At 40.7% G+C, this 27,993-nt stretch overlaps 12 protein-coding genes across 12 annotated transcripts; 8 read left to right on the top strand and 4 right to left on the bottom strand. All coding sequences in view use genetic code 12, as the record gives it.

Annotated features, from left to right (window-relative positions):
- Positions 1–892: 892 nt before the first annotated feature.
- VPS53 (protein required for protein sorting at the late Golgi) lies at positions 893–3,226 on the top strand (the record flags this gene model as incomplete). The annotated part of the gene is made up of 1 exon (XM_001387710.1): positions 893–3,226. One exon carries the CDS (start codon positions 893–895, stop codon positions 3,224–3,226), a length of 2,334 nt encoding a protein of 777 aa, XP_001387747.2.
- A 131-nt stretch (positions 3,227–3,357) lies between these two features.
- TRP1 (phosphoribosylanthranilate isomerase) lies at positions 3,358–4,110 on the top strand (the record flags this gene model as incomplete). The annotated part of the gene is made up of 1 exon (XM_001387709.1): positions 3,358–4,110. One exon carries the CDS (start codon positions 3,358–3,360, stop codon positions 4,108–4,110), a length of 753 nt encoding a protein of 250 aa, XP_001387746.2.
- A 178-nt stretch (positions 4,111–4,288) lies between these two features.
- CCT8 (component of chaperonin-containing T-complex) lies at positions 4,289–5,938 on the bottom strand (the record flags this gene model as incomplete). Its single annotated transcript, XM_001387301.1, has 1 exon — positions 4,289–5,938. One exon carries the CDS (start codon positions 5,936–5,938, stop codon positions 4,289–4,291), a length of 1,650 nt encoding a protein of 549 aa, XP_001387338.2.
- Positions 5,939–6,699: 761 nt separating this feature from the next.
- Positions 6,700–7,299, top strand: CRD2 (cardiolipin synthase; the record flags this gene model as incomplete). Its single annotated transcript, XM_001387708.1, has 1 exon — positions 6,700–7,299. A coding segment is annotated over one exon (600 nt), but the record flags the coding sequence as incomplete, so codon positions are not given.
- Positions 7,300–8,627: 1,328 nt separating this feature from the next.
- On the bottom strand, positions 8,628–9,152 carry SPO73 (Sporulation-specific protein 73; the record flags this gene model as incomplete). The annotated part of the gene is made up of 1 exon (XM_001387300.1): positions 8,628–9,152. The coding sequence occupies one exon, from the start codon at positions 9,150–9,152 to the stop codon at positions 8,628–8,630; it is 525 nt and encodes a 174-aa protein (XP_001387337.2).
- A 434-nt stretch (positions 9,153–9,586) lies between these two features.
- On the top strand, positions 9,587–12,145 carry YME1 (mitochondrial protein of the CDC48/PAS1/SEC18 family of ATPases). Its single transcript, XM_001387707.1, has one exon. The coding sequence runs from the start codon at positions 9,640–9,642 to the stop codon at positions 11,749–11,751; it is 2,112 nt and encodes a 703-aa protein (XP_001387744.2). The 5' UTR covers positions 9,587–9,639; the 3' UTR covers positions 11,752–12,145.
- A 1,259-nt stretch (positions 12,146–13,404) lies between these two features.
- PHO4 (myc-family transcription factor) lies at positions 13,405–16,030 on the top strand. Its single transcript, XM_001387706.1, has 4 exons — positions 13,405–14,345; positions 14,403–14,462; positions 14,487–15,384; positions 15,445–16,030. Exons 1-4 carry the CDS (start codon positions 14,064–14,066, stop codon positions 15,855–15,857), a joined length of 1,653 nt encoding a protein of 550 aa, XP_001387743.2. The 5' UTR covers positions 13,405–14,063; the 3' UTR covers positions 15,858–16,030.
- Positions 16,031–18,109: 2,079 nt separating this feature from the next.
- Positions 18,110–20,444, top strand: SEC23 (component of COPII coat of ER- Golgi vesicles). Its single transcript, XM_001387705.1, has one exon. It carries the CDS (start codon positions 18,119–18,121, stop codon positions 20,366–20,368), a length of 2,250 nt encoding a protein of 749 aa, XP_001387742.2. The 5' UTR covers positions 18,110–18,118; the 3' UTR covers positions 20,369–20,444.
- Positions 20,445–21,898: 1,454 nt separating this feature from the next.
- BRN1 (BaRreN) lies at positions 21,899–23,941 on the top strand (the record flags this gene model as incomplete). Its single annotated transcript, XM_001387704.1, has 1 exon — positions 21,899–23,941. A coding segment is annotated over one exon (2,043 nt), but the record flags the coding sequence as incomplete, so codon positions are not given.
- A 622-nt stretch (positions 23,942–24,563) lies between these two features.
- FAF1 (forty S assembly factor) lies at positions 24,564–25,562 on the bottom strand (the record flags this gene model as incomplete). The annotated part of the gene is made up of 1 exon (XM_001387299.1): positions 24,564–25,562. A coding segment is annotated over one exon (999 nt), but the record flags the coding sequence as incomplete, so codon positions are not given.
- A 250-nt stretch (positions 25,563–25,812) lies between these two features.
- Positions 25,813–26,637, top strand: HIS4 (1-(5-phosphoribosyl)-5-[(5-phosphoribosylamino)methylideneamino] imidazole-4-carboxamide isomerase (Phosphoribosylformimino-5-aminoimidazole carboxamide ribotide isomerase) (5-proFAR isomerase); the record flags this gene model as incomplete). Its single annotated transcript, XM_001387703.1, has 1 exon — positions 25,813–26,637. The coding sequence occupies one exon, from the start codon at positions 25,813–25,815 to the stop codon at positions 26,635–26,637; it is 825 nt and encodes a 274-aa protein (XP_001387740.2).
- A 76-nt stretch (positions 26,638–26,713) lies between these two features.
- On the bottom strand, positions 26,714–27,787 carry RPB3 (45 kDa subunit of RNA polymerase II). The gene has a single exon (XM_001387298.1). The coding sequence runs from the start codon at positions 27,773–27,775 to the stop codon at positions 26,828–26,830; it is 948 nt and encodes a 315-aa protein (XP_001387335.1). The 5' UTR covers positions 27,776–27,787; the 3' UTR covers positions 26,714–26,827.
- Positions 27,788–27,993: the final 206 nt, after the last annotated feature.

The raw sequence follows: 27,993 nt of genomic DNA, 5'->3' as shown, positions 1-27,993 counted from the left end.
ATTCCTGATCAAGATGCTACCCCACTGCTGTCCTGATCAACTAGACTTGGCAGATGCTCAAGGTGGGGCCATCTCTACCCCATTGTCCTGACTAAATCTGCAAATGCCAGGTACAGATTTAAATACTTGTCATTCATGGCCATTTCCCAGTTGGTTCCAAATGATTGCCTAATTAGGGAAGAGGTCTTAATCTTGCGGCGAAATCACTTTCACTAATTAATTCCAGTTGTCTTTCTCTCTTCCCAAGTAAGTTTGTATTTATACTGAGTCTGCTTCGGGTAATGAGCAATCTTAATATGGCACAAGTGTTTTATCTATTTTTTCTTATTAGTGTCTAGTTACTTTGTAGTTTACAATTATACGAAGGGTCCGCGATCCCCAAGAGTTAGCATAAAGCGCAAATAGACGGTAGAGATGCGCCTACTAGACATTTTTCATTGAAACTTGTAGTATGACTTCTACAGAAGTTCTATCTTCCCTGGTTTAATCTTGTTTCTGTTTTGACGTCGGACTCTCTCTTGTTATATTGCTAAAATTCACACTGAATGTAGACAATTTATGGGAAGAATCCCAAGCCAGACTTTGACATTTTCAGTTGGAAAAAATTGTGAAAATGGATAAAAATAGATAAAAATAGACAAAGTCTTCGAAGGGTTTCTCATGTATTTTTACTTCTATCATCGATTAGCATTCTACTTATTATTACAGTACCTCTTGGTCGCCGTACTCTAGCACTGGCTGCAACATACAATATTCGCCCAAAATCTGTTTTCTGTTGAATTTGTATCACGTGATCCATATCCTCAATATCAAAAACACTCTGATCTACTAGTTCGACTCAAGCAATCATATTCTCCACACTTTCTTGTTCTACAATTGTGTATATACAATTATGGTCACATACGAGTACGACCCGGTGCCCGATCTCCGGCGGATTTTCATATCGCCGAATACACTTGACGAGTTGCCGCAATTGCTAGACTACACGAATTCATACAAACAGAAACTTGATGAAGAAATCCAACAGGATATCTCTGAATACAACAGTAGTCGTCCCAACGGTCTCAATGACGACATTTGCAATCTCGTAGATCTCATTAAAGGAATCAAGCTGGACTCAGATGCTACTCGTCTGTCAATTGTAGCTATGACCGGATCGATCCAGAACTTGGATCAGTACAAGAAGAACTTGGTATTGTCGATGACGATTCTCAAACGACTTCAAATGCTTATAAATGCCAACAATACGCTCATACAGGTGATGTCTTCACACAATTACCAGGAGATTCTACTGCTTTTTAGCGTTATTAAGGAATTATTGGGCTTTTTCAAACCATACAAATCGATAGATGAAATCAATCAGTTGAACCTAATGGTTGTCAGTACCCAAAATAAGCTCATAGATGATATCTTCATAGATTTTGAGGATTTTTCGACACAGAGACTACAAGACCGCGAGGATCAGTTGATCTACGGCTGTAAGATCTTAGAGTTGATTGACTTGAAGTACAAGGACAAGCTCTTGAACTGGTTTTTCAACTTGCAACTCAAAGATATAAGGTCCATCTTCAACAACTTGGATGAGGCAGGCTCCTTGGACAACTTGAACCGCAGATATATCTACTTCAACAACACTTTGAAGAGCGTCCAGGAAAGGTATCTTGAAATCTTCCCCAAGGACTGGAAGGTCGACTTGGAATTGAGTAAAATCTTTTGCTCCATGACCAAGCAGGATCTCATAAATTTGCTCACATCGTCAAATGTCAAATCTAATACCCTCTTGGACAACTTGACAGCAACATTAGATTTAGAAAAACTCTTGAACGATACCTTCAAAACGAGCGAGTTCACACTGATCATATCCCTGGTGTTTGAACCTTATTTGTTGATATGGATAAATGAACAGGACAAACTTCTCAGCTCCAAATTCGCAGAATTTATGTCGATTTCACAATTGCCATCAGAATTAAACGAGAAGGACGACTTCTTAACGGTATTGAAGGTTAATAATGTTCCTAACATCGCAAACTCTTCAACTGAATTGTTCAAGAATTTCCAAAAGATTCTTACCCTGATTTTGAAACTCAGCAATGGTGAGATTTTGATAGAGTTGAGTAAATTATTCATCAAGTACTTGTATGATTTCCACAATAAGATATTGGCACCGATGGTTCCAAAAAACGATGACGAATTGGGAGGTGGTATAGAGCCTTTGAAGTACTTGACTATGTTACTCAATACTGGGGATTATGTTATAAATAATATTGACGATCTAGCTGACAAATTCAAAACTTTAATCAAGGATCAATACGAGCAGAGGTTGCCTTCCTACGAAAACGTCAAAGACATATACTTTAAGTTGATCAACAAGTCCATTTCCAATCTCTTGATCAAGATCTCCAATGATCTCAAGTTCAGCTGGAGACAATTCTTGAATATAAACTGGTCCAATTTAGACACGATTAATGATGTTTCCAGCTATATGTTGGAATTGAAGAAGCAGATTATCACCAATTTACAGGTGATTCTCCCTTTGATTATAAGAGAAAGTTATATAAGAAATTTCAACGATAAACTTGTTGAATTGCTTATAACTACACTCAGCAACAACCTCAAGTTTGTAAAGCCTTTGAATATGATTAGTTTGGAGCAGATCCTTCTTGACATTACCAATCTCAAAGACGTTTGTTTGACATTCCCATTGTATTCCGATCCTAATTATTCCGAATCTAAGAATACAACTAGTAGCTCACCATCATACCAGAAGTTTGTCAGCAACCAGTTCCACAGCTTTGAAAGCTTGTTGAAGGTCTTGATGGTTCCTGAACTTCCAATAGAGAATATAATAGAGAGTTACTTTGAATTGATAGGAGACAAGTCTATTCGCAACTTCATGAAGATTCTCAACTTGAAGAATATCGACAAGTCGGCTCAATCAAAGTATATTGAAAATTTCAAACTACAGCTCACTCTAGATGATGGTACCTTGACAAACCAAAACCAGTTACTATCTAATTTAGAAGACGAAGAAGAGTCGGGATCGGTTAGTATTTCTCAGGTCAGCACACCTACCCCAGACTTTAAGTCACCAAAATTGCTTCCTACGAAAATCAACAACTTTGAGAAAAATCTCCGAGAATTTGCTATCACTGGAGAAAGCCATGTCAATAAGTTAAACGAGAACTTCAAGAACTTTGGTAAGTTCTTCAGAAAGGATAACGACTAGCATAGATAGTTTTATATAGCTTTGGTTATATATGGTTGTATATGCAGTATTCCATCAAAATCATTAGTCATAAGATTTAGAGGGTTATACAAATTTAATAGCTTTACTTCTATCTTCAAAAGTCATTGGATATGCCCAAAATTGTAAAGATATGTGGAACCAGAACAGTTGAAGCTGCTGCTAAAGCTATAGAGTCAGGAACGGATTTACTCGGGGTAATTCTTGTACCCAATCGGGCACGTACTATTCAAGAACCAGTGGCAGTAGAGATATCAGCATTAATCAAAAAGACCAGAAAGGAAAGGAATAGACAATTCCAAAAGGTGGCTGAGATCCATAAATATCTTTCTACAAAGACTTTTGTTGATGTAAATGAATATTTGTTGCATTTATCGAACATCATCATTGAAAATGGACCCTTTCTTGTCGGTGTATTCAGGAATCAGGCGGCAGAAGAAGTGTATGAGACGGCTCTCAGGTTAGACTTGGATTTTATTCAACTTCATGGAAGTGAAAACAAGTTGGAGTATGCTGAATTGAATAAAGATTCCAAGTTTGGTGTTATACCGAGATACGTAGTTCCCAAGGATATAGATGTGATCAAACTGCAGCTTTCTACTTTCAAGAATAGAGCGTACGTTACAATTCCCCTACTTGACTCAGAAGCAGGAGGGGAAGGTAAAGTTATTGATTGGGAAGTAGTTAACGATTTGGATTTTGGAAAGTTCATACTTGCTGGAGGTTTGACTCCCGAAAACTTGAGTTCTACTTCTAGAATTCAGAACTTATTAGGATTCGATGTCAGCGGAGGTGTAGAGGATCTGAATGGAGATAAGGATTTGCAAAAAGTTGAGGATTTCATTAAGATTGGAAAGACTTTATAGATGTAAATAGTGTTAATGATATATGATTATTAGCATGATTTTGCGTAGAGTGTGTTCAAGCGTTAGGTGGGATATTTTGATACGGTTAACATTTTTACTACGACGTACTTTCTACTATACTTTATTCCTTTGCTTTAATATTTTTATTACTAAAATGCACTTATTGCGGTATCTGAATTTAATCATCTTGATCCCAGTTACCAGGTCTAGGCTGCTTTGGCATCTGAGGGCCTCCAGCTCTCTTGGCCATGATGATTTGATCTATAGACAATATGGTGTTGGTGGCATCTACAGCCAAGTTAATGGCAGACTTCTTACTGGAGTACAAGTCGTAGATACCAGCTTGGGTGACATCAAGTAAATCGTCATTGTCGATGTCGATACCGAGGTTGATGTTGTCATCAGTAGAGTGAGCCGCGTAAAGCTTACTCAACATTTCCGAAGAATCTAATCCAGAAGTTTCAGACAAAACTCTAGGGATAACTTCAAAAGCCTTTGCAAAGTTCTTGATAGCTAATTGCATCAAGCCCGGTGTGTTTTCTCCGTACTTTGTTACACGCTTTATCAACTCGATTTCTACGGCACCAGCGCCGGGCAACAACCTGTTGTCCTTCAACAACCCCTTGATCGCATTTACTCCGTCATCGATGGCTCTTTCTACATCGTCCAAGTTGTTTTGGGTGGCACCACGGATGATGATAGTGGCAGTTCTGGAAATCGATTCTTCTTGTCTAAAGATGGTGACTCTGTCTCCACCAATCTCCTTTGTCTCTATAATATCGATGTCACCCATTTCATCTGGCATTGGTGCTCCTAATCTGGGCAATGGAGTAGCACCACAGACCTGGCAGATTCTTCTCAAGTCAAACTTGGAAGGCACCTTCAAGACAAGAATACCGTATTTGTTGAAGTAGTGCAATGCGAGTTCGCCCACATTGGAACCAGCAACAACCACTTTGACCCCAGAATCATATATTTCCTTACACATGTCATCCAACTGTTGTTCTTCGCCCTTAGAGAAATCCAACATTTCTTGAGCATTATGTAATAGCACTGTACCCTTGGTTTCTGTGGTAGAAATATCGATTGGACACGTGAAAACAACTACTCTAGACTTGGTGTTGATGTTCTTGATGGTTCCTTCTGGCTCTCTAGGGAAAACCATACCCTTAACTACGGAAGACTGGTTCAACGAAGCACCCATGATCTTGACGACTCTTACACTGTCCACATTGAAGGACAGAGGGTTCTTAGGATTTATGATACTCTGAACGGCTTCAACTACAAGTTTTGAAATCAAATCTTCGTAACCGTATTGCTTAGCAGCGATGACAGGCTTGATGACTTTGGTCAATTGAGAAGCTTCAAGAACCGAATCCACCTTGTCAACTACCAAGTCGTTCAAGGTCTCAGCGACATATTTGTTGGCCAAAGTGTAGCCCTGGGCGATTTCGGTGACATTCAATCCTAAAGTCAACAACTTTTCAGCGATGTTCAAAAGTTCACCAGCCAAAATTATCACAAAGTTGGTATTGTCACCCATCTCAAATTCCTGTTGCTGAGAAGCCATGATCAAGATCTTGACAACAGGATGGACGACCTCTAACTCCTTGAGCATGGTTGCAGCATCGTTAGTGATGAAAATCTTGCCGAGCTTATTAACAATGATCTTGTTTCTGCCACTGGGACCCATCGAAGTCAAGAGAATGGTGGAAATTTCACGAACAGCCTCAATGTTTCTGATGATGGCTCCATCTTCGTTGGAGATCGACAGGTAGCCACTCTTGAACAACCCGGAATTGGGAGCTTGTGGAAGTTTAAGAGACATCTTGAACAGTCAATAGCCTCGGTCTACGGTATAGATAAAATAAACTATGGACTTCTATATGGATTCAACACTTTGATCTTATTATTCAGATTATTCGCGTTCACGAAAAATTTTGTGGACAGACTGGATGCAGGCGCTAACTAAGAGTTTGCCATCAATAGTAAAGAAGTTAAGTATGGTAGAAAAGATAGGATCCATTATTGGAAGCAATCAGACAATGAATTGTATAACATCAGCTTCATTCAACCTCTCGTCTCCATGGAAGTATTTTGTTGGTAAAAAATTTTGGTATGCATCTTTATTTGTGCTTTATTTTTTCATTGACTTCATCATTTGCACCCACTAATTTTTCGCATTTGAGGAAGCTGAAATTTTTGAAGCTTCCATTCTTCACTATCTCAACCATAATATATCTGAAATAGCAATACTGCCGGAAGAGCTTGACATCGTGACAGGAGTTTGCTAGGATACCGTAGCACCAGCTCAAAGAAAAATACCAAATAAAACTCTGCAAAATGTTGTTAAGTCGAATAAATACTCCAACGCTTCTTTCAAGAACAATTATCCATAGACATTCCATTCTTGGTAGGACAAGACTTCTCTCAAATGTCTACTCGAAAAAGCCGATACTGTGCACATCTTTACTTCGTTCTCCAAAACAGTTGGCTACTTTCCGTCAAGTTAAATTCTTTTCTACCGATCAAAGACCTCAGAAAGAGAAACAGAACCCAACAATAGTTCAACAACTAAGACTGGACCCTTCACTCTGGACGATACCCAACATTCTCACATATACAAGAATCATAACTACACCTTTCATTGGGTACTTCATTGTCCAGGGAGAGACTTCTTTGGCATTACTGCTCTTTGTCTACTCATCCATCACTGATTTTGTGGATGGTTATATAGCCAGACGTTTCAATATGAAGTCAGTTGTAGGTTCTATCATAGATCCATTAGCAGATAAGTTCCTTATGACAGTGTGTACTTTGTCATTAGCATACGTCAGTTCTATTCCTGCTCTCGTGGCCAGCGTTATCATAGGCAGAGACGTCATGTTGAGTTTCATGTCTTTCTACTATCGCTATAAGAGTCTAGAACCTCCAAGAACTCTAGACAAATTTATCAGCATTAGACTGAATCCTACAATCACAGTTCATCCTAACTTATTAGGAAAGATCAACACCGGTCTCCAGATGGTCTATATAGGAGGGTTGGTATTCAAGCCTGCCATTGAATCATTCTTGGGTATAGATTTAGAAACGGCAGCTTTGGGGATGGGAACTCTCGTCAGTGCCACCACCTTGTTGAGTGGTATCACTTATGTGTTGAACAGAAACTCGTTCAAATACATCAAATAATGGCAGATTGGTGTTGTAGGTCATGAGAGCATTCAATAGCTGAATATTCTGTTGCGTTGCCAATACTTGCTGGAAATTTAGAACCATTACATAATCTAGCAAATCTGGGTGTTCGACTTGTTTCACCACGTTTTCCAGAAACTTATTCTTGACAAGAACATCAAAATGGCTAGTAATGGCGTGCTCCACAGTTTTATTCGGGTATTGTACATCCAACAACTTGTTGTTGAAGTACTTGGCTAGTACGAGTTTGAACATGTTGGACATGCAATAGTCATTTATAGCAAATTTGTCAGGTATCGAATTGTAAATAGATGCTAGGCACCTGAACTTATGATTGATGAAGTCATTATACTTAGATTCGTGTAGCAAAGGTAGAAGTTGACATTCTGTCAATCTCTTACATAAGATCCTGGAACTAATGGCCTCTCGTTGAATTGTTCTGATAATCCTTGAAGCAAAGAGCAGAAGTAACCTTCTATTCTTCCTGTTTCCTTCTTTTTTCAACAATAGTTTGAAAACTTGAAATAGATGCTTGATACGAGCCCCCTCAAAAGAGATCTGCCCTCCAAAATCTTGCTCGTCATAGCGAATATTGAAGCTTTGTAAAGCCTTCTTCAAATCTGTTTTACTGACATTGAACTCAGTACTTGTTTTCTTGGTAGAATATTCGATGAATCTATGAATATTCCTGTTGTTTTTGGTGGCTGTGGATGCGGTTTTTCTTTTTGTTTTTGTAAGTTGTTTGGTTTTTGCAGCCTGGAGCCCCTCAATAAGATCTACTATGAGAACTGGTAAAGTTAGCTTCTATAACATAAGAATCAAATTCCGGAAGAATACTTACACTCGTAGCTATAGGTGATACCCTTGAGGTGTTTATACCTCACAAGCGCAAGGGCTAGAGGTAAAATTATGGAATCCATTGGTAAGAAAAGAAGCAGCAGCAATATTTGTGTTTTTATGGCTGCAATTTATAGTGCGCGAATGAGAGAGAGGAAGATTTTAAGCGTGAGATTAAGAACCAGAGAATAAGTTAGATTCAGAGACTCAGCAAAGAGAATAGACCGTGTAATATGCTGTGGAAGATTGAGTCTTTTGTGAAATATATTACTCGTGCCTTGTAGCTATTATCGCTACATTGATAAATAGAGGAAACTGAAGTTTAGAGGGACCACAATAGAGGTGGTTCGTGAGTTTCGTGTAATTACTCCATATTCTATACTATTTCCATAATCCTTACCTGTGACGGGATTTGTAGATGCTATTAGTTGACAGCCTGCTATCAACCAGGTCGATGGCTCATCTATACAATTTTATCATCTTTTCGGTCATTCTCCTTTTCTGTTATCTGATCCACTAATCTCGCTCTTCTTTCTCATTCTGACCCAGATCCGTCTACGGACAAAGTTGCCTAGATAGTATTTTCCTTTCCAGGTTCTGTCCGTGAAGTAGTTGTTGAAGAACAAATTTGAATACACCCAGCCCTGGTCGTCTACGTCGTTGCACATTAGAACATACCACGAGTCCCAGCTCCAGGTCCAGCTGAAATCGGGAAGCGGAAAGTTGTTCAAATGGTCCGCTGAGATGAGAAGCCGTTTTCCCTTGATCGATTGGTAGGTGGATGGATCTATGAGAGGAAGAAGCGAGTTCTTGGAGTAGAGAGGTATGCCAAACAATTTCATTCCACGCTGGTTCTCTAGCACGAAGTCGAACTGGATGTCTGTGGCTATGATGTCGTCATTGAACAGCGAAAGGATGGCTAACGTAGAGTTGAGCGACGAGTCTTTGAAATGTTGAGTCTCTAGCTGGATGCTCAAGCGCTGGATGAGTTCTACATATTCGAAGTCGTCCATCGGAGTAGATCTGCCAGATCAAGCCTAAACAGATCTGATCTATTTTTGAAGATAGACAATTGGAGCTCTACAAATTAAATCCAGAAATTATGGGTGCGAAAATCGCTAGCGAAGGCTGCGGAGTCGTTTCGTAAATTTTCAATAAATTTTCAAAGAACAATCCGCTTTTCTGGCAAAGTCGTTCCAGGGATTACTACTACACAACTAGCAATATATAACAATTACCAGTACATCTTCATTTCTAGTATTCTACTATTTCTCTCGTCTCCACACTAACCGTCTCAATCTCCCGCAGAATCTTCTCGCAGGTCGTGGCTCACCAAAGCCGATCAACCTTTCTTTTCCGTTGCTATCAAAGCCCACAAAACAACTTCTTTTTTCAGTGGAAATTACTCGATTTCTTTCTTTTCAACCACTTCTGTTTCCTGTTTCATATTCTTTTCGGTTGGCTCGGTTTGTTTTAGCTCAAAAGTTTTGCTTCGACAAAATGAATACTCTCCTGAGAATGGCACCGGTGCTCTCGTCAGCCAGGACATCTCTTGCCCCCAGAGTCATGACTAACTTCAGAAACTTGAACAGCTTGAAAAACTTGAAAAACTTCTCCACAAGATCTTCTTTATCCTCATGGAAGTCTTCGCCATCATTGACGTCTCTCAAGTCATCAAGATTTCCTAGAAAATCGCTCAACTCCGTTAGAAATGTTTCTTCTACGACTGTTTCACTTCTTCAGTCTCAGGAACAGATGGCCAACTCTGACTTGAACAATACTACGGCACAAGCTGAGTTCTACCGTCTGCTCCTTGCGCATAACTATCCACACATTGTCATCCAGAGATACGAGACTCCTGGAATCGCGGCTTCTCCGGAGTGTACTGCTATCTACATTGAAGCCTTAAACAAGATTGGAAAGAAAGGTAAAGCAGAACAAGTAGCTCGTAGTTTGGCTACCCAGAATGTTGCATCTGCGGGAAATGTTGCTACAGGCTTGCCCCATGGCTTTGGCTCCCGCTACGAGCCTGTCCACGTCATTGTCTCTGAATCTCTCCTCACCATCCTCTCCAAATGGATGAAATGGTTGATTCCCGTCGCACTCATGACTTACGGCGCTACCAATGCGTTCAACTACTTGGTAGAGAACGGTACCATCTTCAAGAACTCAGAAGTGAGCGACAAATCAGTAGACGTCTCGCAGTCTACGGTCCGCTTCTCGGATGTCCAGGGCTGTGATGAGGCTCGTGCCGAGTTGGAGGAAATCGTAGACTTCTTGAAGGATCCCTCAAAGTTTACTGGATTGGGTGGAAAATTGCCAAAGGGTGTCCTTTTGACAGGCCCTCCAGGTACTGGTAAGACTCTTTTGGCTCGTGCAACTGCAGGAGAAGCTGGAGTTCCGTTTTTCTTCATGTCGGGCTCAGAGTTTGACGAGTTGTATGTAGGTGTAGGAGCAAAGAGAATCAGAGAATTGTTCTCTCAGGCTCGAGAAAAGTCGCCAGCCATCATCTTCATAGATGAGTTGGACGCCATCGGCGGAAAGCGTAATCCTAAGGACCAGGCCTATGCCAAGCAGACCTTGAACCAGTTGTTGGTGGAGTTGGACGGTTTCTCACAAACTCTGGGAATCATTATCATCGGCGCTACCAATTTTCCTGAATCTTTGGACAAAGCTTTGACAAGACCAGGTCGTTTTGACAAGGAAGTCATTGTAGATTTGCCCGATGTGAGAGGTCGTATCGATATTTTGAAGCACCACATGCAAAACGTAGAAACTGCTGAAGACGTAGATCCTTCTATTATTGCTCGTGGTACTCCAGGATTGAGTGGTGCTGAGTTGATGAACTTGGTCAACCAGGCCGCTGTTCACGCATCGCAATTGTCGGCTCCTGCAGTTGATATGAACCATTTCGAATGGGCCAAAGACAAGATCTTGATGGGTGCAGCCAAGAAAAAGATGGTTATCACCGAAGAATCGAGAATCAACACAGCCTACCATGAAGCTGGACATGCCATTATGGCCATGTATTCAAAGGGTGCAACTCCGTTATACAAAGCTACAATCTTGCCTCGTGGTCGTGCCTTGGGTATCACCTTCCAATTGCCAGAAATGGATAAGGTCGACATGAGCAAGAAGGAGTGTTTTGCCCGCTTGGATGTTTGTATGGGAGGAAAAATTGCTGAAGAAATGATCAATGGTAAAGAAAATGTTACCAGTGGTTGTTCCAGCGATTTGGCAAATGCAACGTCCGTCGCACGAGCTATGGTTACTTCCTATGGTATGAGTGACGTCATAGGTCCCGTAAAGTTGAGCGACAACTGGGAACTGTGGTCGTCTCAAATTCGTAATTTGGCTGATAACGAAGTCCGCGACTTCTTGGTGACGTCTGAAAACAGAACCAGAAAGTTGTTGAGCGACAAACGTGTAGAGTTGAAGAGATTGGCTGAAGGGTTGCTTGAGTACGAGACTTTGACTAGAGAAGAAATGGAAAAAATCGTCAAGGGCGAGATCATCAACAAGGAAAAGAGTATAAGCAATACCGTGATAAAATCGCCGAAAAGCTCAGAAACCAGAGATGTCATCAACGACCCTATACCCGTCGAAGCGTAAGCTCGGCAAACACACTTGAACGAAAATGAAAATGATAGAAACGAATTATTACGATTGAAATTATTATTAGTACCTGATATTAAGATAATTGATATTGAAATATTTCATTGCTGGTTAATAGCACATGCAAGAGTCAATTCCTAGGGGGCGTTCCTATAAGTCTTGTACTTATGTTTTATCGTGATTATATAATCAGGGGTATGGAACTATCTACCAGTTGGTTCTACGATGGTTTATGATTGCGAAATAATTGACAATTCAGTCGTTGGTTGTAACTGGGTGATTTTTCAGTTGACGGTTACCACCTTTTTTGTATATAAGGCTAGCTCTGCTAGTAAAGGAACACCTGCAACGCGATATAATACATAGCAAAGTAATACAGAGAGATCTGAAGACTCAAGATAGTGGCTTATTATCATGTAGCCCGATGAGGCGAATACGAGGTTCCGGATGGCTTTCCTGTTTGGGTGAACCATCACGTGAGTCTGTGGAACTAAGTCGGGGGGATTCGGCAAGAATAGACGGGGTGATTTTGCATCAGGAAGTGTAGAGTATTCTATGGAGCTGGCGATAGAACGAAAGTATGGGCAGGTTGAGCAGAGAGATAAAAATTGCATGTGTCACCATTTGTAAATTAATTCACTCATCTCGCGGTACTTATATACGGAAAGACTAATACCCAATGAACAGAAGGGGCTACAACTCAGACGAGTAAATATGCTCTTATTGGCGAAGACAAGGGATAGAAGGTACAAATATCGGGATATTGAGTTGGAGGTGAATGTGCAATTCTGGTGATAGTCAAGTTGGGATGGCAACTACGGCATCGGGCCAACATTTTTGTGTGACAGGGCTTGGACTAACAATGAATGTGGAAACCAGCAAGATGCGGTAATATCCCGTCTAGTGATTTAGCATTTATGGTTTGTCGCTGGGAAGGAATTTCATGTATCCGACTTAACTTGTGGAAGAAAGTGTTAGTAGCCATGTGATGGACAAGTTTTGGCCTCGATTATTTAGATAACTGTAACCGTAGGATTTTTTGCCTTGTGTCTCCTATCTGCGTATCAGAACAAGGCGGAAGATCTAGAGGGTCGTTTGGGTGCAAATGTATTGTGTTCACCAGATATGCTACAGCCGGTATGGCCCAATAGTGGACAAGATACGGGCTCTGAGTTCTACATACGAGTTTTTGCTCTTGTGCTCTGTCCCATACATTTTATTCCAAATCAACTCTAATCGGATCTCTCTAAAATATTTAGATAATTATACGCCATAAAGTGCTTATTATTTACAGAGAACAATCTAATTCCGCGCAGATGTCGCGCAAAATGTCACGACAAGTGTCAGAATGTCACAGCAGATGTCGCCCGAGGTGCGGCGCGTCTGATACTGAGCCAAACCCCACGTGGCTCTCGCTATCTACAGGTGCGGGCCCTTACTAGTTATTAATACCTGTTAGGCTAATCATAGTAACCAAAGGGTTACCGGATTCAGACTTCTGGCAAAAAGCATTAATGTCGTCTGAAGGAAAAAAACGTCTGGTAACATTTTTTTTCGTCTGTGGTGAAGTCAGATTTATAAATTCTGATATCTTTTATTCATAAATTGTTTTTTCATTTCCATTCGTTGTCTCGTTTTTCCTTTCTGACGTCCTCAGCTTAAAGTGCCCATCCCTGTGTGCTCACGGCTACCGTACCAAACTTGTCAGCAGCCCCAGACAGTAGAAGCTCGTGGATCTACTCTCGGATATTAGATATACCGACCAGATACATCATCAGAGTATCGCCATTTCCACCTGATTGAGCCGTCACTACTACCACCGAAGATTGCTATCTAGTCAAATCAGATATCAGGCATTCCCCTCAGATAACGCCTTTTCAGATTTAATCAAATCTATCTATAAATTCAGATCTTATACTGCCAGTTTCATCAAGCTACAGCTCACGCCATCTTGCGAGCCGTGTTAATTGTTCTACTCATTTTACGCCCTATCATCAATCGCTGAGGAACTGACCATCACGCCAGTGTATTAAGCAGCCCCTGGATAACAGCATATTTAAGAATCATCACAGTACAATAGTCCGAGTAGGTTGAACTTTAGTCAATTACCGAACTGTACTACACTCAGTCCAAAAAAAGCACCTAGTACTTCAGAAACATAGTACCTGAAAAAGCTCATTGCACTTGAAAGACTTAAGTACTACGAAAAAACTTGGTATCTTATTGTCCTTCAATATCTAATAGTGCTCGTAACTCATAGTACTACTAGCTGTTGCTTTTCACATTACCTCTCATACGTAAATTAAAAAATGGAGCTGTCGGTGTGGAACTCGACTTTCTCCCCCAGCAATAGCGGGGCTACGCCGGGAAAGTCGCCGTATTACCACGAGCTTGGTGATGCACAACAGCACCACCAACAGCAACAACACCATGATGCAACGGGTTCTAATTCGCATCTGACTCCTTCGAGCCATTACCACCAGATGCTGGGCCCGGGGCCTCTTCCATCAGGCGGAACGCCGTCCAACTTCTCCGACACCGAGCAGTTGTTTCTTCACCAATTAGAGCAGAACCTCTACGAGGCTGCCACTGTAGCAACTCACTCTCATCACCATCATCATCACCATCACCACCCTCTGGCTTCCCAGTCTCAGGAAAATACTCCTAGCTCAAATATTGCCAATACACCCAACTCGGGCTCTGGAACTGTAGGCTCTGGCTCTACTCAACAGGGTGCTCCAGGAATTGCAGGCTATCCGCACGACATTCCTCCACCACCTCAACTGTACGAGTATGGAATTGAGAATATGAACTTTATAATACCGGAAGACTTGAACTTCGACACAGACCCCAGTCATGAATCGTCGGCATTTCCTCCGCTGCATTTGCCCATTCAGACGCCGAGCATGCTAGCAGCCAACAAGAACTTGGCTACTAGCCAGAAGCTGTCAGCAGAACCTGACCGAAAGTCGTTTGTCTCACCGATTTTGCCGGGCCAGAACGAGAAATCCTATAATAACCAGCATTTTTACCATAAACACAACTCAAAAAACCTATCCGATTTCCAGGTTCAACACCAGTCGCAACAGGCCCCACAGCAACATGTGAGGCCTGATGCTGTATTTACGCCGTTAGTTTCACCAGCAGTGACTCCTTTGGACTCACAGGTTAATCTTAACAAGGCCCCAAATGCTTCTTCTGGCTCAACCACAGGCGGAGGCTCCTCTTCTTCCACTTTCTCGCAGCAACCTCCAGTTCAAGTCTCGTTTGAGCCGTTGACTTCGCCAGCGTTGAACGCCCAACCATCTCTAAATGATAGACGTCGTTCTTCTTCTTCTGTATATGGACCTGGACCTGTGGATGATCACCATGCCCATACTATCTACAACGGAAGCAAGAGAAGGACACCACACGGGACTCCTATAATGCATCCAAACAAAAATTCTCCTTCAATCAAGGCCAGAAATGGCTCTGGTAATTTCCGCACATCTCCAGCAGCCACTAGCGTTTCTGCATTTGACGAATTACCAGAGTCAAGCATGGAAACCAGCACAAATGACAATAGCAACAGTGCCACTCCGATGTTACCTCCACAAGGTAAAAAAATAGATACATCTAATGGTGGACAAGGTAATGCACCATTGATGGGCTTCACTATGGGAAGATTGGCTGAACACAGTCAACATGAAGATGTTGATGACATTGAGGTTGATATGACGTCCAACGCTGGCGGATTATCACGTAAATCTTCGAGATCTAGTAGAAAATCATTTTCATCGAATACTTCCAACAAAATACTTCCGAAGTCTTCTTCGTCGAGTACGGAGACGTCACCCAAGTTGCTCAACGAAAAATCTTCCAACGGTATTCCTGTTATCAAAAAAAGTGGCGAAAAGCCAGCAACCAAGAAAGCATCTCATAAATTAGCTGAACAAGGAAGAAGAAATAGAATGAATATGGCCGTTCTGGAATTGGGTAGTTTAATTCCCCAGGTCTACCATGATGAAGTGGCAATTCCATCCAAAGCTACAACTGTTGAATTGGCATCAAAGTACATCAGGGCTCTATTGCAAGAGATCGATACTTTGAAAAATAAGTCTTGATTTCGGAAGCCATCCGTTTATTGATGTATGTCCCGATTTTATTCTCTGTTACAAATAAATTATCTTACAGTATACAAGTCTATTAATTCTATCGTCCTAGATGGAAAGTCGCCATTCATCTGGACGTGCATGCTTCTGTAAATATGTATTCTAATGATGGTATGTGAAATTATAATAACTATATTAATGACAACAATATTAGACGATATTAGTATAACGATTTTAATGGCAACGATTGTAACAATATGAATAAATGTAGATTAAATTTATCTGTAACTCTTTCCGTCGTTTCTTCGTAGATGAATGCCGTTTCTTCTATTGGTTCTTCAACTTGATTACTTCCATAGACCATTTTGTGTTTAAGGACCCCGTGGACCTTGCACATCTGTTCGAAGATAAATTGAAGGAGATCTGATTGCTTCAATAATCATTATTGAAGTGATTGAAACTGTCAAAGCTAGAACTTTTGGTTGGTGTTGAATTCAGTGGTTCTCATTGTGAAAAACTCGGCATAAATTGAATTTGGATAGTTTCTTCCTGGTAGCAGAGGGGTTTGCTGAGTTTTTTTTAAAGTATCATCATGAGAGAGGTTCTCTATCGAATTTATCTGGCAAAACTCTTTATTGAAAAGAAAAGGTAGGCAAATATTCTATAAGACCATGGATTTGTTGAATTTTTAAATTAAGGTTGAATGCGTCTAAAAATTACGAAAGCACTAAAATACTTAGGTTAATCTGCTCTTTATATATTTTATGTATGCGATCTTCGCAAACGTGCCAATAATAATTTGCGAGACCATCATACAAAGAGTCGTTCGGGGAGATTGCCCAACAGTGTTTTAATTCAAATTGAATATGATTCTTGTAATAGAGGAGGATTTCTGATTGGTTAATTTGTTATCAATTGTTCTTTAAAGTGAAATCTATGTGTTCGACAAATCTGAAAGTTAAGTGGCTTGAAAGAGAGAGATTTTAAGACTTCATAAATTCTAAGACAGCAACAGCGCCGAATGAATTAGCTAGAACAGCATATTTATGTTCAAGGTATCGACTAAGAGCAAATCCTAAATTCATCAGCATCTGTCCTTCAAGTTTCTCATGTTCTATCATTTGTTTTAAGGAATATAGACGTCAGTTTAAGCTGTGGAAGAATATCTAACAAAACTGTCAAAGAATGTCAACAAAAAAACAGAGAGAAAAAGATGAACATCTAGTTATAGCGTCTGCTACTGAATCAGTTTGTTATGGTATCAATCATCATGCTTAATACCAAGAGATTCGATAGACTATTCTAATAGAGAATCGTATTTCCTGCTTTCTAGATTATTCTAAGCTACAGAAAATGGCCAAAAATGTAACAAGTCGAAATTCAAGATTTCGTACTAAAATTTCCTATAAAGAATTCAGAGTAAGTGATTATCTCGTGGCCGTCAATTCAGGCAACTGGAAGAAATCTCCTTATTGAATGAAATGTAGATAGAAGCAGACTATCGGAATTGTGTGCAATTCCAGAGACGCGACAGATTCTTACATAATATTTTTTTTACGACATTAGGATTTGGCGACATTCTTTTTCCGCAAGTTTTACTTACTTAGCGCCCATAATATGGAAAATCAGATGGGAGTATAACGGAGTCGTGGAGTCTGGGCTACACGGTATATACACGTGTGTGGTTATATTGGGCATCTCAGGCTATTCAATTGACACTATCGAAATTTACATATCCAACGGCAGCTATTGGCAGAATTTTACATGGTAGCGCCAACGTGGTCGAGTTTGCTGTTAGATAATGTTTTCGATTTCCGAGTAAATGATGTTAGAATAAAATGAGCATTCAATTGAGTAATTTATTGGATTTAGCAGAAAACGAAAGGTATTCACTAGCATTTAGTAAGAGGTTAGTTCCTATTTAGTAACAGCATATGTTGAACATTTCAGAACTCTGTAATCGCACTCTGGAACCAAGACAATCAAGAAGAGTAAAAAGATGACACCATTCTGTGAAACCAAAACATGTAGGTCAAGTAATTATCATTAATATCATTCTATTTGATACAGTTACTATTGACACATTACCCATTTCAAGTTTTAATTACTGTCTTTCTTCTGTATTATTTCCATTCGTGTACACGTGATCACTCACGTGCAACACTTAAATTTTCATGAGTTGTCCTCAAATCGAAACATCAACAAAATCTCTGGAAATTGACGTGGAGACTGATTTCTTTTTCCATCTCTATTGCCATTTCCCACGCACCAAAATGAACTTCGAAGAGGCCGAGGACATCAATGGTATCCGTTTTGCGTGGAATGCCCTTCCATCCACCAAAGTGGAAGCTGGTAAAGTTGTAGTTCCCACTGGGGTGATTTATACTCCATTGAAGCAGAGAGAAGATTTGCCTGTGGCCGTGTACGATCCCATTTTCTGCTCCAACCAGAACTGTAAAAGCATCTTGAACCCTTACTGTACAATCGATCCCAGTGGCTTCTGGCGTTGTCCTTTGTGTTCATACCGAAACCCATTGCCAGCTCATTACCAGGGTGTTACTCCGGAGAACTTACCTCTTGAGCTTCAGCCAGGCTCTTCTACCATCGAGTATATCACGGCCAGACCTGTCCAGAACCCACCCATTTTCTTCTTGTTGATCGATTTGTGCCAGGATGAAGATAACTTGGCTGCGTTGAAAGAAACTTTGATCGTTTCATTGAGCTTGTTACCACCCAATGCCTTGATCGGTTTGATCACATACGGCACCATGGTTCAGGTGCACGACTTGGGCTCAGAGAAAATCAGTAAGTCCTATATCTTCCGCGGCGACAAGGAGTATACGGAGAAGCAGATCAGCGACATGTTGAACAGGCCAACATCGACCCCTCAGGGCCAGTTGCCTCAGTTTGCTAATTCGTTAACAAGATTCTTTTTGCCTGTAGAAGACGTAGAGTTCCAGTTGACCTCCATTTTAGAGAACTTAGGTAAGGACCCCTGGACCGTGGCCAACGGCGACAGACCTCTCAGATCGACCGGTTCGGCTTTGAATGTTGCTGCTAACTTGTTGGGCTCCACGTTCCCTGGCTTTGGTGCCAGAATCATGTTGTTTTCCGCGGGACCGGGCACCTTGAGCCCGGGCTTGATAGTTGGCCCCCAATTGAAGGAGCCTATCAGATCCCACTCCGACATCGACAAGGACAACGCTAAGCACTTCAAGAAGGCGGTCAAGTTCTACGACTCCATTGCTGCCAAGATGGTCAAAAACGCACATACCGTCGACATTTTTGCCGGCTGCTACGACCAGATCGGAATGTTGGAAATGAAGAACTTGTGTAACTTAACCGGCGGTACATTGTTGTTGTCTGATGCATTCACCACATCCATCTTCAAGCAGTCGTTTTTGAGATTGTTCAACAAGGATCACGAAGGCTACTTGTTGATGGGCTTCAATGGTACTTTCGACGTGAAAACTTCGAAGGAGTTGAAGATCAGTGGACTTATTGGCCACGCTTCGTCCATGAACGTCAAGACACAGAACGTTTCTGAAAACGAACTTGGTATCGGTGGAACCTCGCAGTACAGATTGTGTTCTGTTTCTCCTCAACACAGTTATGCTGTGTTCTTTGATGTGGTCAATACTCAACTGTTGCCTCAAAACGCACAGAGCTACACTCAATTCATCACCCACTACCAACATGCATCTGGTACCTACAGAATTAGAGTCACGACCGTTTCCAACTTTTTAACCAGTGATGAGCAAACCTTGACTAACTCTTTCGATCAGGAGGCCGCTGCTGTCTTGATGTCTAGAGTCACATTGTTCAAGTCTGAGCAAGATGACGGCGCAGATGTTTTGAGATGGATCGACCGTATGTTGATCAGATTGTGTCAAAAGTTTGCGGACTATAGAAAAGATCAAGAGGAATCGTTCAGACTCGGACCACAATTCCAATTATATCCACAATTCATCTATTATTTACGAAGATCTCAGTTCTTGCAGGTCTTCAACAACTCTCCTGATGAAACAGCATTCTATAGACACGTATTATTAACTGAAGACACTAACAACTCGTTGATCATGATCCAGCCTACGTTGACTTCCTTCTCATTGGATTCAGAACCAGAAGCTGTGTTGTTGGATTCTGTCTCCATTAAAGACGACAAGATCTTGTTGTTGGATACTTTCTTCCACATCTTGATTTTCCATGGTAAAACTATTGCTCAATGGAGAAAAGCCGGCTACCAAAACCAACCGGAGTACGAAAACTTCAAGTTATTACTTGAGGAGCCAAAGCAAGAGGCCGCCGAATTGTTGGTTGATCGTTACCCATTGCCTAGATTTATCGACACTGAAGAGGGTGGTTCGCAAGCTAGATTCTTGTACTCCAAGTTAAATCCTTCTATTACATACAACAGCTCTGAATTTGCAACTAACAACGGAGCCATTGTGTTGACCGATGATGTCTCTTTACAAGTTTTCATGGGTCACTTGCAGAAGTTGGTTGTGTCGGGCTCCAGCTAGACCTTGAATGCTCTAACATATTTACTGTATTGAATATATATATACAAAAGTTTTTATAATATCATGTGTAATGAGGAAAAGATAGTCGTTTATAGAATCTATCGGGACTGGAGGAGCTTATGCTAATTAGTCCTTGCAGCAACCTGCAGTTAAAATATGTCATTGTATGTGCAGGATTGATGAACTTCTCCAGATAAGTTGATATCAGGCGGATGATCCTGATGATCGTGAACTTGGACGTTCGTTGTTTTAAAAGCGGAGACTCCACTCTAGATAAACCTTTACGGAACCGTAGGAGCAGCTCTCTTGTCATTTCCGCATCCCAGAGCTATCTTGCTTGTACGAAAAACACATTGTTCCAGCTTCAATTCATATTGATCAGAATCAAATTCTTGTATCTTTTCTGGTATTTGAAAAAGTTAATATGTTTTGCAGAATGTTTTAGCTACGATCAAGTACTCCTAGTTGGAACAATCATCTATTTAATATAGTTCACGTTATCAAACCTTAAGATTCTATATTACTCATCTGCCTCCAACCCCTTTATTTCTTTGTGGTTTTACTTTTCTATCTTCTAGTAGAAGTATTAATTCTTCAGATTTGACATTCTTCTTTATCTACCGTAAATAATCCATTTGTGGCAGGATGACATTATTTCGATACTTCTCATATTCTATTGGAGTATGCGAAATATCTTGCTACAGAATATGAAGCAACTCTGCCACAATATATATATATATATATATATATATATATTCTACTACACAGTTATTACAGAACTCATAAAAGGAGCGTTACAACCCATTACAACCAACATTGGTCCATCCATTTGAGCAGCAGAAGATCCATTGTTGATATTGAAGGGTGATCGCATAAGTTCACAAGTACATTGCAGAGCAGAATTGATGGAACTTTACCAATTGCGAAAAAGAAAATAATCGTCAAGTCGGGAACTGAGGAAAAGAATATAGAAAATTGCAGGACTTATGCAATATCAGAACCGTTAACTATTATAGTTGGATGACTCTTGAGACCACAAGTTATCTTATGTACTACTAGAAAGATATAGTGACTGACGATGGGAATCTTGTGGAGGGATTTGGAAAATTCATGTGGTAGTGTCTGAACCAACTTGAGAGGTAAACAAAAACAATTTAGATACGATATAATAATTAGCACGTATATATTTACTTTCAACTTCTTTTCTTCAAATTTCATTTTCTTTTATCGTATTTCGTATAGCTCGGCTTTCATATCTATATATCAATGAGCTCACAGGTTTTGCCGAAGAAACGAGGCCTTGCTGCCAACCGGGTGCCCTCAGGAGCTGACAGGAGACAGATTTCCAACCGCGCAATTCTGATGAGAAACAACACTATAAACAATAACAACATCACAAATACCCCAGGTTCTAATAGAGTGCTATCGGGTCATCGTGTATTATCAGGAGCTCGTCATGCGAGTAGGTCTTTGGCGATCGATGGAGGTGACGATTCTTTCAGTGAAGAGAATGCCATTCACTTTAACGAAAACAAACATACTATTCTCTCCAACTTCGAGGAGTGGATAAAACTTTCGACTGATAACAAGATTACGCTGAAGAATTCATGGCAGTTTGCTCTTATTGACTATTTCCATGACTTGAACGTGATAAAAGACGGCGATAACATCAATTTCCAGCGTGCTTCCGCCACTTTAGATGGCTGTGTCAAGATCTATCTGAGTCGTGTGGAATCAGCAGCAGCGGAAACTGGGAAGTTGTTGAGTGGCTTGGCCAAGAAGAAGAATGATCTTGAAGACGTAGATGAACAAGATGTGGACGAGAATGGAGAGCCTAAAACAGGCGAAAAGGAACAAGCCGATGAAAGCGGCGACGATGACAATGAAGAATTAGGCAAGAAAAAGAGAAAGATCAATAGAATCGTAGAGTCTACGTTGGTGGACTTTGAAACCTTGCGTATCAAGAAACTCGACCAGGAGCTTGCGATCGATCCACTTTTCAAGAAAGCTCTTGCAGAATTCGATGAAGGAGGAGCCAAAAGCTTGCTTTTAAACACTTTGAACATTGACGGTTCAGGGAGAGTAGTTTTTGACGCCACCACCAAACCAGTAAAAGAAGGAGAGCAAGATGGGGATGATTCAACACAAGATAAATTGCCGGAACCTGAACCTGAACAAGACAAGGACGTAGATATCTCTAAACTTGGAAAGATTATCTTTAGAAATGATGAAAGTCTAGATGACATGAGTATATGTCCATCACTCAGTGAGTTCAATACAGCCCTTGAAGATGTCACTAAGGCCAAGAGTATCTTGACTGACTTCAACAACAAGATTACAACAGCTGCAGAAACTGAAATTCTTACACCTGGCAATGATCTTGTAGGAGAAGGTAACGATGGCGGATTTGACTATGGCGATTTCGGTGGCAACGACGATGGTTTCGATGGTGGAAATTTTGGAAGTGATTATAACGATCTTGAGGAGAACGACAATGAAAATGACAACAACAACAATGATGACTCTAATGACCCAATTAACAATTTAAATCAAAGTATCATGCAGCGTTTATTCAATGACTCAGAGTATGTGCAACTGTCGAAGAGTACACAGGTATTAGATAGAGACCTTATGGCATACTTTGATGAAAGAATGAAAACGAACTGGCGAGGTCCAGAGCATTGGAAGGTCGCCGCATTGAAAAAGTCAAAGAAGATTGAAGGAGGTGAAGTAGTAGAAGGTGCCAGATCTACCCCTGGGCTTGTAGAACCTAAAAAGAAGCAAGACCAAGTAATAGTCAACTTTTTTGATGAGGATGACAACGAGGATACCATCTTTGAAGGACCCAGAAGCGCCAGTTTGATAGTAAAGAAAAATGATGTGAACACATCCAATAACAAGTTGCCTGACGATATCCGCTACAATTCTGCTAGATTGACCAACTTGTTTACCAAACCACAAGTTTCAATTGTCTACTTCCCCAAGAGAAAGAAGTCAGATACGAAGGATGAACCTCAGTTCACAGATGAGAACTTTTTTGCAGAGCGTTATCACAAGCAAGAAGAACAGCAAGAGGCTGATGCACTTGCTGCCTCCTTCCATCAAGCTGAGTATGAAGATTTCAACAATGATTTTGGAGGTGATGATTATGCTATTGACTTCAATGATGCCTTGGAAGGAGATGTAGGTGAGTTGAACGAGGAAGATAAAGACATAGCATCCACCCAAGTTATTGGAAAGAAGAGACCCGATCATTTGAACTTCTCACGGGTAGCTAAAAGAGTTGATGTCAAATTCCTTAAAGACAATTTATGGAAGACCATCAAAGAAGAAGCTAAGACAATTGAAAGGCCCGCAGAACCCAATGAAGAAAATATAGAAGAACAAGTGGAACCTCCTAAACAGACCTTTGGGAAGTTGGTTGCATCCGTTGCTAACTTGTACGGAACAGAACAAAGAAAGGAATTGTCTACCAGTTTCTATTTTATTTGTCTCCTCCATTTGGCCAACGAGCATGGCTTGACCATTTCAACTAATGAAACTCATGACGACATGGAAATTATTGGTTTCTAGATCTACATAGAATTATAGTGACGCATATACTCTAATGTACTATTATACATAACTAAGAGTAAGAGTTAAGAGGTTTCTACTAGTTTTGTGGTGTAATTAGCAAAAGTCAAATAGAACATGATTACTTATATTGTATTGCATTTGTCAAATTTATCTGAAACAACTTTCGACAATTGAAGTTAGAGTGCGCATGTTCTAGAATTACCAGATATCAAAGCAAATTATTGCGAGTAAATAAGCATATATTGAGGTTTGGTTTTATTTTGAAAACTTTGAAACAGTGAAACTTTCTCTCCTTAACTGTAGCTTTCTATTGGTATCAATATAAAGAAGAATTTAATTTTTTCTGAACTTCCGTGTTTTTCGCAACTATTCTAGAAATTGAGCCAACATAACGAATTTACAAAAAATGATGAAAAGGACATCAGCTACATTTGAAAAGATTAAATGATAAAACGTATAAAATATTATTAGTAAATACGTATGCCAAACCCATTCTATACCTACTCTCTATACTCATCGAATAGTTTACAAAACTTGTAGTAGGATCTATGGTCTCTGCTTCTCTGGGACTTGCATCTGTTCACCATTAATATGCTTCTCAAGTCTATCTTCTACCACCCTTTTTTTTACCCTTTTTGTTTCTTCCAGCACCATTAATTCTATCTATGTCAGCCTGGGGAATGATTATACCATTTCTGGTAGACTTTCCAACACCATGAATTTTCAATCCCCTATCTCTTACTCTCTTTGCGACCTTCTTGCCTGTACCCAATCTATCGCTGGACGATGTAGAACCCTTGCCTGAGTTCAAGTCTCTTAACTCTCCTTTCTTCACCTTGGACAAGACTATTCCAGCATTTCTGGCATCTTCTTCATACTTCCTGATTTTCTGTTCTCTGCTACGAATCATTCCTTTTCTCATAGCCATGGGCATTTTTTCTAATGTTCTAGGTAAACCTCCTGTGCTGGAGTTTATGGCTGCTATGTTCCTTATCCGCGAATCTAAAGCTCTTTTTCTGGCTTTGCCAGTAGGATCTTCGTAATCTAGAGTTTGCATTGTGAGGTCTGCTCCCGAGTATTCCAATGAGCTAGATAAGATATGCGATTCCTGCAATAATCTTTGCAATTTCAAGTCGTTTTCCAAGTTGTCGTCCTCTTCCTTGGCAGTTTTGGCAGTTTGCTTCTTGTTTTGAGCTGCTATTTCCTGGTTCTTCTTCTCTAATTCTGCTAACGTAGGTGCTCTTCCAGATTTTAAAAGTTTCTTATCTGCTTTAGAAACTTGTCTAGCGGAGGTAGGAGTAAAGTCGTCACTAAGCTTAACGACTTTCGGCACAACTCTTGCTGGTTGGTGCTGCATTTCTTCATTGGAGTCTTCGCTGTCACTTTCCATTTCGCTGTCTTCGTCTGAGGATACACCATCGAATCCCGTAAATGTCTCATACTCGTCCACTTCGTCGTTGTCATCGTTTTCACTGTCGATTTCGCTTCCACTTTCACTTTCGTCAGCTCCATTTTTAACTTTGTCTTCAAATCCCATCAATTCTATTGATCCAAACTGGGCTTCGAAATGACGTCGCTGGATCTCTAAAGATCTCAAGTACTCAGAGTCTTCCGGCATTCTGTTTCCTATAGTACGAAGATATATACACAGTGTAGAGATACTAATTATGTAAATTTCTGAATAGATTTATTGAAGCTAAGAGAAGAGCATCGCGATGTCGCATCCAAATAATTTATCTCCAAATGTCGCAAATTGAAAAATTCATTTATCGAGGCACCTGAGTCATGTCTCCGATGATTCATAGACTTCTTCCTACAACCTAGAATAGTTTCAATTGGGTTCAAAAGTAACAGGAAAGGAATTTGATATGACTAAGTTCAGAGGTTGCATCGATATCCATTCTGGTCAAGTGAAACAAATTGTTGGTGGAACTTTGAAGGAAGACGACGCCCAAGTGACCGAGTCAACCAAGGAGAACTTTGTCTCGACCAAACCTTCGTCTTATTACGCAGATTTGTATCGTAAAAATGGAATATCTGGTTGCCATGTCATAAAGTTGGGCTCCAATCCAGCCAATGACGAGGCTGCCAAATTAGCTTGCAAAACTTGGCCCTACAATCTCCAAGTCGGAGGAGGAATCACCATAGATAACGCTCTAGAATGGTTAGACGAACACAAAGCGTCACATGTAATTCTTACCAGTTGGCTCTTTAGTTCCGCAGAAGATGGAAGTAAGAAGTTTGACTGGGAAAAGTTAAAAAGAGTGTCATCCCTTGTCGGAAAGAATCGTCTTATTGTCGATTTGAGTTGCAGGACAGTGGTTGAAAACGATTTACCCAAATGGGTTGTAGCCATGAACAAATGGCAGTTGCTTACGGCCAGCAGCTTGTCATCAGAATTTTTGGCTGAGGTAGGAGAATATTGTGACGAATTTTTGATTCACGCTGCAGATGTTGAAGGCTTATGTAATGGTATCGACGAACAATTGGTGTCGAAATTGGGTGAATGGTGTCCACCAGGATTCGAAGGAAAGATAGTTTATGCTGGTGGAGCCAAACTGACAAGAGATTTGGAGTTGGTAAGAAGATTAAGTGACGGAAAAGTGGATTTGACATACGGAAGTGCTCTTGACATTTTTGGAGGAAAGCTTGTTATGTTCGAAGACTTAGTCGAATGGAACAAGCACATATAAGACAATATTAATTTACAGCTATTCAATTCATCGATTTCCCTTTACTCGTTTACTCACTCATTACAGACCTTGACTTGAGTATTACTTTTATTTATAGACAGCTAATGATACAAACATTTAACAGTTGAAACTACTAAACGGTGGTAGAAGTGAAATCGACATACACAGTGAGTATGTGAATGTACAGAGACTATGCGTTCCAGGAAGAGGCACCGCCAAAGCCGGAATCGCCACCGTAGGGAGTCCTTCCCATGCCTGGACTATCGCCACCGTTGTCGTACTGGGATCTTCCATAAGTAGTTAAGCCTCCGTTGTTGGCAGTGCTGCTGGCTTCTACAGACTCTTTGTTCAATTCGATAGCGATGTCAGCAAGCTTTCTCTGCAACGTCTCTATGGAACGCAATACCACTTCGTTGGGTGGCAAGTTGCCCACAGTTTCCACGTCTATATAATAACTAGTGGGTTTAGCCTTGTAGTCAAAAGGAGCATCTGGATCTGGCACTTCTTCCCATTCGCAGTTCTCAGACTTGGGCCATTCTTCGTCAGCATCGACTTCGTACCAGTAGTCGGTGTGTTTCAACTTGTTCCAAGGATCGTATTCGAACCCAACGGCAGAACAGGGAGACCATTTGGCATGTTCCTTGGCTATACCCTTCTTGGCTATACAAGTCAATCTTAACTCCTGGTGCTTTCTCAATTTACAGATAAGTGGGCCTCTCTTTTGAACATCTCTTACGACGGGATCTCCCAAACGTGAACCGTTGTGAAACTTGGCCAAATCTGTAGCATAAACATTCATAGTCGAATCAGTATCACATTTGGCTGTGAGTTCTAATCTAACAGAGCACTTGGGACAATAGTTGTCACAAGTACAGTCACGGGAATACGTCAAATTCTCAATACCTTCGGACACAAGCGGAACCAAACCTAAACGATGCGACAAGAATTCGTCTGCTAACACAGAAGTGTTGACATCGATCTCCACCAAGTCGATGGCCAAAGTAGGCACTTCTGCTAACATCACTCTTCTCACAGAGTTGGCCATGGCCATATCGACATCTCGGAGAATGAAGTTGACGTGATCACGCTCAGATTCTCTGATGGTCACTGACGGACCGTCAGACTTGTCGACCTCCATTTTAGATGCACGTAGCTGTTACCGTGAAGAAAACAGAATAGGTTTGTCAGTTGAAGACTATTGAATTTTTCATAATGATGTTCGTTGAGAGCCGTGATAAAAATCACGTGGTAATAAAATCACATATGGTAGTTTAGAGCAGCAGAACATTATGTTGGAGACATGAAAGTTGTACGGATAGAGTAATCAGAGAGGGGATGAAATTGTGAGTCCGTGGA

Source organism: Scheffersomyces stipitis, chromosome 1 (assembly GCF_000209165.1).
Source record: "Scheffersomyces stipitis CBS 6054 chromosome 1, whole genome shotgun sequence".
NCBI lineage: Eukaryota > Fungi > Ascomycota > Pichiomycetes > Serinales > Debaryomycetaceae > Scheffersomyces > Scheffersomyces stipitis.
This window is presented reverse-complemented; position numbering and strand designations above follow the sequence as displayed.